Source organism: Rutidosis leptorrhynchoides, chromosome 1 (genome assembly GCF_046630445.1).
Source record: "Rutidosis leptorrhynchoides isolate AG116_Rl617_1_P2 chromosome 1, CSIRO_AGI_Rlap_v1, whole genome shotgun sequence".
NCBI classification, from domain to species: Eukaryota; Viridiplantae; Streptophyta; class Magnoliopsida; order Asterales; family Asteraceae; genus Rutidosis; species Rutidosis leptorrhynchoides.
The window spans coordinates 23,768,750-23,781,059 of NC_092333.1; the positions used below are offsets into that span (position 1 = coordinate 23,768,750).

The 12,310-nt window shown below is 34.1% G+C and overlaps 1 protein-coding gene across 1 annotated transcript in view; it reads right to left on the reverse strand.

Moving 5' to 3' along the window:
• The window catches only part of LOC139848628 (uncharacterized), a 58,251-nt gene extending 49,402 nt beyond the window's left edge, over positions 1-8,849 (reverse strand). The window contains exon 1 of the mRNA XM_071838370.1: positions 7,940-8,849. Within this exon, the coding sequence (XP_071694471.1) occupies positions 7,940-8,849 (910 nt within the window). The remainder of the gene's footprint in view (positions 1-7,939) is intronic.
• Positions 8,850-12,310: the final 3,461 nt, after the last annotated feature.

Sequence of the window (12,310 nt, forward strand, 5' to 3'; positions counted from 1 at the left end):
TGACCCGAACTTTTCCGAACCTTTCTATGATTATATGTTTAATGAAAACTATATTTACATGATTAAATGTTTCCAACATGTTAAGCAATCAAACTTGTTAAGACTTAGTTAATTGAAACGGAAATTTTGTAAACGTCTGATTACCCAGTTTGATCAATGATTCACGAACGCTATAAGTTGTATATGACATGATGATACATAAATGAATAAATATATATGTTTAACATAATATAATGATCATCAAGTATCTCATTAAAAATAGTAACAATAAGTTATATACTTAAAAAGGAGACTATTGACGTATGAAACTCGAAACGATACATATAAAGATTATCGTTATAACCACGTCTTACTAAATATATATGAAGCATATTAATACATTGTTATATTATATATAACATGATAATATGATAATTAAATATATCATTAAGTGTATTAACAATGAACTACACAAGTAAAAACAAGACTACTAACTTAAGGATTTCGAAACGAGACATATATGTAACGATTATCGTTGTAACGACATTTAAATGTATATATCATATTAAGATATATTAATATATCATAATATCATGATAATATAATAATTTAAAATCTCATTTGATATTATAAACTTTGGGTTAACAACATTTAACAAGATCGTTAACCTAAAGGTCTCAAAACAACACTTACATGTAACGACTAACGATGACTTAACGACTCAGTTAAAATGTATATACATGTAGTGTTTTAATATGTATTCATACACTTTTGAAATACTTCAAGACACTTATCAAAATACTTCTACTTAACAAAAATGCTTACAATTACATCCTCGTTCATTTTCATCAACAATTCTACTCGTATGCACCCGTATTCGTACTCGTACAATACACAGCTTTGAGATGTATGTACTATTGGTATATACACGCCAATGATTAGCTCTTAGCAGCCCATGTGAGTCACCTAACACATGTGGGAACTATCATTTGGCAACTAGCATGAAATATCTCATAAAATTACAAAAATATGAGTAATCATTCATGACTTATTTACATGAAAACAAAATTACATATCCTTTATATCTAATCCATACACCAACGACCAAAAACACCTACAAACACTTTCATTCTTCAATTTTATTCATCTAATTGATCTCTCTCAAGTTCTAACTTCAAGTTCTAAGTGTTCTTCATAAATTCTACAAGTTCTAGTTACATAAAATCAAGAATACTTTCAAGTTTGCTAGCTCACTTCCAATCTTGTAAGGTGATCATCCAACCTCAAGAAATCTTTGTTTCTTACAGTATATTATCATTCTAATACAAGGTAATGATCATATTCAAACTTTGGTTCAATTTCTATAACTATAACAATCTTATTTCAAGTGATGATCTTACTTGAACTTGTTTTCGTGTCATGATTCTGCTTCAAGAACTTCGAGCCATCCAAGGATCCGTTGAAGCTAGATCCATTTTTATCTTTTCCAGTAGGTTTATCCAAGGAACTTAAGGTAGTAATGATGTTCATAATATCATTCGATTCATACATAAAAAGCTATCATATTCGAAGTGGTAAACTAGTAATCACTAGAACATAGTTTAGTTAATTCTAAACTTGTCAGCAAATAAAGTTAATCCTTCTAACTACACTTTTAAAATCAACTATAAACATGATCTATATCTATATGATATGCTAACTTAATTATTTAAAACCCGGAAACACGATAAACACCATAAAACCGGATTTACGCCGTCGTAGTTACAACCGGGGGCTATTTTGGTTTGGATAATTAAAAACTATGAAAAACTTTGATTTAAAAGCTATACTTCTGGGAAAATTATTTTTCTTATGAACATGAAACCATATCCAAAAATCATGGTTAAACTCAAAGTGAAAGTATGTTTTTCAAAACAGTCATCAAGATGTCGTTCTTTCGACGGAAATGACTACCTCTTTCAAAAATGACTTGTAACTTGTATTTCCGACTATAAACCTATACCTTTTCTGTTTAGTTTCATAAAGTCAAGTTCAATACGAAACCGTGGCCACTTAAATCACTCAAAACGGATTAGAAACGAAGAAATGGCGAGCAAAACAAAATTGGTAAAAACTAGTCATTTTAGCTACGTGAAAATTGGTAACAAATCTATTCCAACCATAACTTAATCAACTTGTAATGTATATTATGTAATCTTGAGATACCATAGACACGTATACAATGTTTCGACCTATCATGCGACACATCTATATATATTTCGGAACAACCATAGACACTCTATATGTGAATGTTGGAGTTAGCTATACAGGGTTGAGGTTGATTCCAAAATATATATAGTTTGAGTTGTGATCAATACTGAGATATGTATACACTGGGTCGTGGATTGATTCAAGATAATATATATTGATTTATTTCTGTACATCTAAGTGTGGACAACTAGTTGTAGGTTACTAACGAGGACAGCTGACTTAATAAACTTAAAACATCAAAATGTATTAAAAGTGTTGTAAATATATTTTGAACATACTTTGATATATATGTACATATTTGTTATAGGTTCGTGAATCAACCAGTGGCCAAGTCTTACTTCCCGACGAAGTAAAAAATCTGTGAAAGTGAGTTATAGTCCCACTTTTAAAATCTAATATTTTTGGGATGAGAATACATGCAGGTTTTATAAATGATTTACAAAATAGACACAAGTACGTGAAACTACATTCTATGGTTGAATTATCGAAATCGAATATGCCCCTTTTTATTAAGTCTGGTAATCTAAGAATTAGGGAATAGACACCCTAATTGACGCGAATCCTAAAGATAGATCTATTGGGCCTAACAAACCCCATCCAAAGTACCGGATGCTTTAGTACTTCGAAATTTATATCATGTCCGATGGAGGATCCCGGAATGATGGGGATATTCTTATATGCATCTTGTTAATGTCGGTTACCAGGTGTTCACCATATGAATGATTTTTATCTCTATGTATGGGATGTGTATTGAAATATGAAATCTTGTGGTCTATTGTTATATATATATATATATATATATATATATATATATATATATATATATATATATATATATATATATATATATATATATATAGGTTAAACCTATAACTCACCAACATTTTTGTTGACGTATAAAGCATGTTTATTCTCAGGTGAATACTAAGAGCTTCCGCTGTTGCATACTAAAATAAGGACAAGATTTGGAGTCCATGTTTGTATGATATTGTGTAAAAACTGCATTTAAGAAACATATGTCGATGTAATATATTTCTATTGTAAACCATTATGTAATGGTCGTGTGTAAATAGTATATTTTAGATTATCATTATTTGATAATCTACGTAATTCTTTTGAAACCTTTATTGATAAAATAAAGGTTATGGTTGTTTTAAAAATGAATGCAGTTTTTGAAAAACGTCTCATATAGAGGTCAAAACCTCGCAACGAAATCAATTAATATGGAACGTTTATAATCAATATGAACGGGACATTTCAGATTTGTGGTAGAGTACAATTTTGGTTAAATTGTACTTATGATTTGGATTTAAATTATCACCAAGGTGGTAATGTGGTAAATCTCGTTGAGAGATAATGGACGTGTTTGACGAGCAAGGTGAGATCCCTCAGTTAAGGGATGTGTGTGTCGGATTCTCTTCTAGAGAATTATTGTTTTGTGCCTACGTTCGATATAGGTGGCTCTTGCTCGATAGTGATGGAGTTGTGCTCACGTATGTATAATGCGTGTGCAAAGATTTCAAGTGAATGGAATGTTTCTAAGTATGTGAATATACTTGTTGTTTGGGGTGAATGGTTAGTGTATTCCTGTCAGGATTCACTATAGTGTAGCAGTGCGCGATGTTGCACTACTCGTTGTGATTGAGGCCAAAAGAGCGTGTGGGATGGGTGGGTTTAAAGTTCGGGCGACGATACCACCCAAGGGACTAGTGATGCATACTAGTTGCGTCTGCGTGGCTAACGGTTCATTCGCGGGAATCGTTCCCTTTGGATTTTGGTTATGTGTTAGGAGTATTATTATACCGTCATGGTATAACATTATCGGGAAATGCGAGTACCGGTGAGAAATGAGAGTACCATTCATTGCGTTGTGATTTGGGATGTGAATATCGGGTTGTTTCGGCCATTTTGGTGTGAAATTGTGATGCAATAGTCGTGTTTTGCTAACGTATTTGTGGTAGTTGCGTATTAGTCGTGTTTGCGCACAACAAGGGTTGTTGAGTGGTAAGTGTTATCCGTAAGGATTTGCTTTTACTCGGACTTCATCAGTTCGGGTGTTGACTTTATTGTGGTTGTTACTAGCGATGTACTTGGTATGGTACGCTAGGAGTTGATATCTCGGTACGAGATCGGTTGAGTTTTCCCGATGTGAGGGATTGAGCAAGTTTTAGTGCTCGGATGTGTGGATTTGATAAATCGTGGATGACGATTTAGTGTTAAAGGCGATTCGTTGGGAAGGATTGCCTAGAGAAGTTGGAAGGAAACATGATGTTTCCGTGTGTGTTAAGCGATCGTGGTAGAGTTTGAATGATGTGTGCATTACATGTCTCGAAATGCATGCAAGTGTGTCTTGGGTATGTAAGAATAATCTTCGAGTTTATGATAATGGTGAAAGAAGTGGGTTTGAAACGTATGTTCGAGGACCATTGAGTGTGGGTCCATTTGGTTTCGTGATGGGGATCACGAGGACGTGATCGATTCTAAGTGGGGGAGAGTTGTAAGACCCTAAAATCTATGGCACATAGAGTTTAAATGATGTACGTATTGTGGATGAAGCATAGTGTAAAAGTTAAAAGGTCAGAATCTGCCCAGACATGGGTGCGCGCCGCGCACCATAAGGTGTGCGTGCCGCGCACGTGGCCTGCGACAGAATTCAGCCTTTTTCTATTTTAAGTTTAATGAGGGGCTTTTTGGTCTTTTCACTTGAGGCCGGATCTCAGGCCTTATCAGCTAGGTTGGATCCACTTTTGGATCATATTTCACATCCACAAACACTCTCAAGTATCTTAGAGAGAGAGGGAGATTTCTAGAGAGAGATTTGGGGTTTTGGTGAAGAAGGAGTTCGAATTGATCAAAAGCTCGGGTTTTAAAGTTGTTCACCTCGTTCCTAGCTACGTTTTGGTTATTGTGGTAAGTTCTAACTCCGAATTTCATTGTTTGATTTTGATATTCAAGTTAGGGTTTGAACTTAAATTGTTGAGAAACCCATTTTAACTCATGAAGTGGGTTTAGTGATGCTAGTAATCGGGTTTATTGTTATTGTTGGTGGATTTTGGGTTGGTGAACAAATTGGCCATGATTAGAACTTGTAATTGAAATTAATCACTAGGTTAGTGATTATGGAAGTATTGGAACCCATTTGGTGTTTGAAAGACTAATTTTGAATTGAGTCAAAATTAGGGTTCATGGGTGGTTTTGAGAATTTTAAGTGTTTTACACTTATGATTGGGTTAATTTGGCATATTAGGACCATTGTCACTAGTGTTAGTGATTATTGGTTAGTTTGGACGCGTTTTGTGTTTGTTAGTGCAATTGGTCGAATTTGCATTAAGTGTCGAATTGTGTTGGTTGTAAATCCACTCTAAGTGTGTTGTTGTAATTGTGATAATGGAATAGGTACTTTCCATTGACGAGTTGCGGATTACTTGGAAGCATTCATCAAGGCGACAAGGTGAGTGTTAATATCCTATGTGCATATGTATGTGTAGGATGGGTGCGGGTTGGGTGAAGTGAACCTCGGCTATAGAGCTCACTTCACATATAGGTGGATTTGATGGACTTATGTACATGTCCAATTGGCATGGTTGTGCGTTTTGGTTGACCACCTTTGGCGAGGTGCACACTTCGTGTGTACTTTATCACATGGGCTTCTGAGTGGAATAATTATATATGTATGTATATGATTTATTTATTTGTGGGGTATGGGTTAAAGTTCGATGTTGACGATACCATATCCTAGAGTGTATTGTTTGATTGTTCAGATGAGGGTTAAAGTTCGATGTTGACGATACCTCATGTATGGATTTAAAGTTCGATGTTGACAAAGCCATACCACTATTGTAGTGACATTCGATGAGGGTTTAAGTTCGATGTTGACGATACCTCATATGTGGGTTTAAGTTATGTTGACGATACCACATAAATTCATTCGATGAGGGTTTAAGTTCGATGTTGACGATACCTCATATGTGGGTTTAAGTTCGATGTTGACGATACCACATTTATTAGGACGAATGGGAATTAAGTTCGATGTTGACAATACCATTCGTTGGGCTAGCCTTGAGATCTTGAATACTAATGGATGTTGTGAACATCGATGTTTGTCGTGTTGTTGTGATGTAGCTAACTTTCCGGGTGTAGCTTATTGGCATTGTTCACATCGTTGTTTGTGAACTTACTTATTGTTGTTGTTGTTAGCTTGTGCTTAGTGAACGTACGATACGCTAGACTAGCTTGCCTTTATGCTTGGATGTTCCGGTATGCGGTATTTGGTTATTTATGTGGCGTGTCCATTTTATGCATATATATGTATGTAGTATATTTTCACTCACTAAGCGTTAGCTTACCCTCTCGTTGTTGACATTTTTATAGATTGCATGGATGCGGTGGATCGGGTAAGCGTGGGAACTAGTGGACTAGCGTAGTTGCTTTAGAAGGCTTGCTTTTGGATTGAATAGGATTGGGTAGCGTATCCCCAATCGCCATGCTCGGCTTTATTTTTGTATTAAAAGTCGTGTGGTCGAAACCTTGTATTTTGTACTTAAAGGGTAATTTGGGCGTATGTGGGCCTGGTGTCATAAAACCCTTTTTATTAATGGAACGTGTTAGTTTTAACTATTATAATATGTGGTGAAAAGCTTTTGGTCTAATTGTGTCGGGAAGTCGAAGATCTTTTCGTGTAAAATGGAAAAAGTGGACAGCGGGCTGCCAGGCCCTGTGCGTGCCGCGCACAGGTGGGGATGCGCACCGCGCACCCCATCTGGTCAGCCCAGTCAGTTTTAAATTTTTTTTTATTTTTGCGTTTTTGGTTGGTTAACGGGTTGGGTTGTTACACATTCGCAATGCACGGAAATACATTTTCAAAGAATGAAGCATTTCTCGATTCCATGATCGAACCTTTATGTATATCCGAAATCTTGGATTCATGCACAAGGAACCAATAAGCCGTACTGTGTTCAGCATATCCAATAAATATGCAGTCAACAGTCTTTGACCCTATCTTTTGTGCCTTAGGTAGTGGGACAACTACCTTTGCTAGGCACCCCCACACTTTGAGGTACTCATATGATGGTTTTCGTTTCCACCATAACTCGTATGGGGTTTCATCCTTTTTCTTTTGGGGTATCTTATTTAAAAGATAGTTTGCCGATAGGATGGCATCCCCCCACATTGACTGGCTTACACCCGAACTCACCAACATGGCATTCACCATTTCTTTCAAGGTTCTATTCTTTCTTTCAGCAGTGCCATTTGATTAGGGTGAGTAAGGTGCAGTGAATTCATGTCTAATGCCATTTTGCGCACAATATTCAGGAAAAAGGTGCAACATATTCACCACCTCTATCACTGCGGACAGCCTTGATTTTCCGTTCAAGTTGATTCTCAACTTCATTTTTATAAGCAATAAATTTATCAATTGCTTCATCTTTACTTTTCAATAAGTAAACATAACAATACTTCGTGCTATCATCGATAAACATAATGAAGTACTTGTTACCATTCCTCGTTGGAATGGATTTCAAATCACACACATCAGTGTGAATCATATCAAGGGGTTCGCTTATTAGTTCAACCGATTTGAAGGATGATCTTGTTAATTTGGCTTCAACACAGGTTTTACATTTATAGTTTAAGTCAATGTGTAACGTTGGTATGCAATTCAATTTAATTAAGCGACGAATGGAATTAAAATTAACATGACCTAGTCTACCATGCCACACATTAGAAGACTCAAGCAAATAAACAGAAGTAGTACTTGTTTTATTAGCTTCAATGTTAATAACCATTGCATTTAGCTTAAACATGCCATTAAGGGCATAACCCTTACTAACATAAACACCACATTTGGTCAACAATACCTTATCAGACTCAAACACTAGTCTAAAGCCAAACTTATTCAATAACCATCCAGAGACAAGATTCTTACGAATCTCAGGAACATACAACACATTAGTCAAAGTAAGTTTCTTTCCAGAGGTCATTTTCAGGATCACATTTCCTTCACCCTTGATATCAGCTATAGCCGAGTTTCCAATAAACAACTTATCTGCACTACTAACCTCTTTGAAAGTGTTAAAGAGGCTCTGATCAGCACACACATGATGGGTAGCCCCAGTATCAACCCACCACTCTCTGGTATTAGAACCAACCAGATTAACCTCGGAAACTATAATAGTGAGGTCAGAAACCATAGCAACCAGGCTGTCAGCATCATCAACCATGTTAGCTTGTTTAGAAGTGTATTTCTTTGGCTTAGTGCACTGATCAGCACGATGACCCAGCTGGTCACAATTAAAGCATTTACCAGAGAACTTTTTCTTGGCAACACCCCCTTTAGGTCCAAACTTGAATCCTTTTCCTTTGTTACTCTTCTCAGTCTTCCCTTTGCTCTTGCTACCTTTTGAGGATTGACCGTGTTCAACAATATTAACCTTTGCTGAAACAGGGGTAATGCTCCTTTTAAGAGCAACTTTGTTGTCTTCCTCAATACGAAGACGGACCATAAGGTCTTCAACGGTCATTTCCTTTCGCTTATGTTTCAAATAATTTTTGAAATCAACCCAGCTTGGTGGCAGTTTCTCAATCATAGCTGCAACTTGGAAACTTTCACTGATTACCATTTTTTCAGCATGTATGTCATGAATTATGACCTGTAATTCTTGGATTTGACTCATAACAGTCTTTGAGTCAACCATCTTAAAGTCCAAGAATTAAGCTACTACCCATTTCTTGGTACCAGCATCTTCAGTCTTGTACTTTCGTTCTAAAGACTCCCATAATTCTTTGGCAGTCTCTATTGTGCAGTACACATTATAGAGAGAATTCTCCAAACTATTCAAGACATAGTTGCGGCATAGGTAATCCAAATGTTTCCATGCCTCAACCTCGCTTACAGTTTGAACATCCCCAGCAACAAGTTGGGGAGCGGTTTCAGTTAAGACCCTCGCAAGGTTCAACGTTGTCAGATAAAAGAGCATCTTTTGCTGCCAACGTTTAAAATCCACACCAGTGAACTTTTCAGGTTTCTTAGTATGAGAAACTACCGCATTCGGTAGTGGTGCAACTGTCGCAACAGTAGCATTAACAGTGGAGGAGCTTGGGATCAATACTGTCGCACCAGTATTCGTAGCAACAATGGTAGTGGAATCCGGGTTCGACTGAGTATTCATTCTGAAAAGGAGTCGGAGAACAATATTAGTAACAAGGCCACACTTAAAATTAAAAATCAATTAATAAAGTTCGTATATGAAACTTATATACATTTTCAAAGTGCATACACCATAAGCGAGCATTTTAATATCATTTAAACTGACTATCAGAATAATAGAAGCATCATATTTATGTTGACATCAATAAGAAGATCATACATATGTACATGCACATAACCTCATAAATAACCTTATCACATACTAAGAATCTTTTTGTCTATCAGCCTTATGTGTAATCCAAAATATTAAAAGTTACTTGTAGTACCAGATGTAACCAACCATTTACGCAAGATTCAGTGTCATGAAAACCTTCTTATTGTTATCCATAACAACCTCTATCAAATTTCGGGGACGAAATTTCTTTAACGGGTAGGTACTGTAATGACCCGGAATTTTCAGACCAAATTATACTTATGAGATTAATATTTACATAAATTAAACCATACCAACATGATAAGCAATCCAAATTGTTGAGACTTGTGTTTTTGAAAAGAGTTTTACACAACGTTTGACCGTCCAATATGACCGATGATATCACGAACTATATAACATACGATAATTATACGTTGTAGTGCCCCGACCAAATCCATATGGACGAGAACATTACATATGATTACATCGTGAGGTATGTGACCTCTAAATGATACATTTTACAAACATTGCATTCGTTTTTAAAAGACAAACTTTCATTTCATTGAAAGTTGATAGGTATGCATACCATTTCATAATATCCAAACTATAAATGACCTAATCTGTCATTTACTTAATAATAATCTCTAATGAACTTCAACTACTCGAATGCAACGTCTTTTGAAATATGTCATGAATGACTCCCAGTAATATCCTTAAAATGAGCTCATGCACAGCGGAAGATTTCTTTCAAACCTGAGAATAAACATGCTTTAAAGTGTCAACCAAAAGGTTGGTGAGTTCATTAGTTTATAGTAATCATTTCATATTCATCATTTTAATAGACCACAAGATTTTAAGTATTATAATAGACGTGCAGAAGTCCCATTCCAACTGCACAAGAAAAATATCATTCATATGAAGAACACCTGGTGAGGATTCAAAATATAATAGTAACAATCTGTGCAGGTCTTTCACCCCACGGCTGAATACATGTGCCTTCAAAATATAGAACCTCTGTGCCGGTCTTTACACCCCACGGCTGAACACATGTTTATAAAATATAGGCCCACCGGTGCCAAAATGTCATAAATAATAAACCATCCACCTGGCTCGGGAGCTCACACGCTCTAACGTAAACCGGGGCTAATGCGTGTCATAATAATCAACCCCAATCCCAGATAATTCTATCATAGAATTCAGTTAAGGTACTTGTGTCTATTTCGTAAAACAATTATAAAAGCAGCGCATGTATTCTCAGTCCCAAAAATATATTTTGCAAGAGCAATTAAAAAGGGAGCAAATGAAACTCACGCATATAAATATTATAAAACAGTTAATAAAGCATTTGCATGTATTCTCAGCCCAAAAATGTAAAGAGTAAAAGGGATTCAAATGAAACTCACCATACTGTATTTTGTAGTAAAAATACATATAACGACATTGAACAAGTGTATATGACGACATTGAACAAGTGTAGGGTTGGCCTCAGATTCACGAACCTATATCATTTGTATATTTATTAATATTAATTGTAATCGAACACACACACACACACACACACACACACACATATATATATATATACACATATATATATATATATACATATATATATATATACATATATACATATATATATATATATATATATATATATATATATATATATATATATATATTGTTATTTATGATATGCTTGTTATATTTTATGTTATTTAGTTAAATTTAATATATTTAATCTATATATTTTATATACATATTAATATTTATCTTTCTTTATAATAGGTAATAAATAAAATAAAATAAAAACTTATACTAGGGTTTTTATATGATAAAAATATATTTATGTATCAATTGATATCTTTTATAACTTACTCAATATATAAAAAAATATATGGTGATATGTGTTACTAATATTATAGAAAATAAAATTTTTATACATACGAATATCTAATTGTAATAATATTGATAATGAACAGTGATAATAATGATATTTCATTTGTAATTTTCTTGAAAATAATATATTTATTTTTAAAATCTATTTCATAATCCTACTAATTTTAAATTAACGATTTTGATAGTATTAATAACAATTCCTGTATTAGTTCCTCATTTTAACAAAGTAATAATGATTATTATGATAATAGTTTTTAACAATAACAATATTATATTAGTGATAATCATGCTAGTAATAATAATGATAACCTTAATAATAATTCTAATGATCGTAATAATACTAATATTAATGATAGTAATATTAGGTTGTATTGTTTTTCTAATAATAATAATAATAATCATAATTATAATGGTAATGATAATACTTACAATAATAATTATAATGATCATATTAGTAAATATAATGATAATACTAGTATTATTAGTAATTCTTTTAATAACAATAACACTAATAACAATAACACTCTATAATCATAATTATAATCTTAATAATTAATAATAATAATAATAATAATAATAATAATAATAATAATAATAATAATAATAATAATAATAATAATAATAATAATAATAATAATAATAATAATAAAAGTAAAAGATAAACTACCTAAAAAGAAATGGGAACTGTCGCACGCAAGGCTCGAACCTGCGACCTCTAGCTAACACGTAAGCACCTTATACCATCCCACTGTCCGTTCCCTATCTAACTTAGACTAGGACGTAAATTTAGTTAACCGTTTTCTGTTTCCAATCCGAGTAGCCCAATCACACTTGGATCTTCGGCC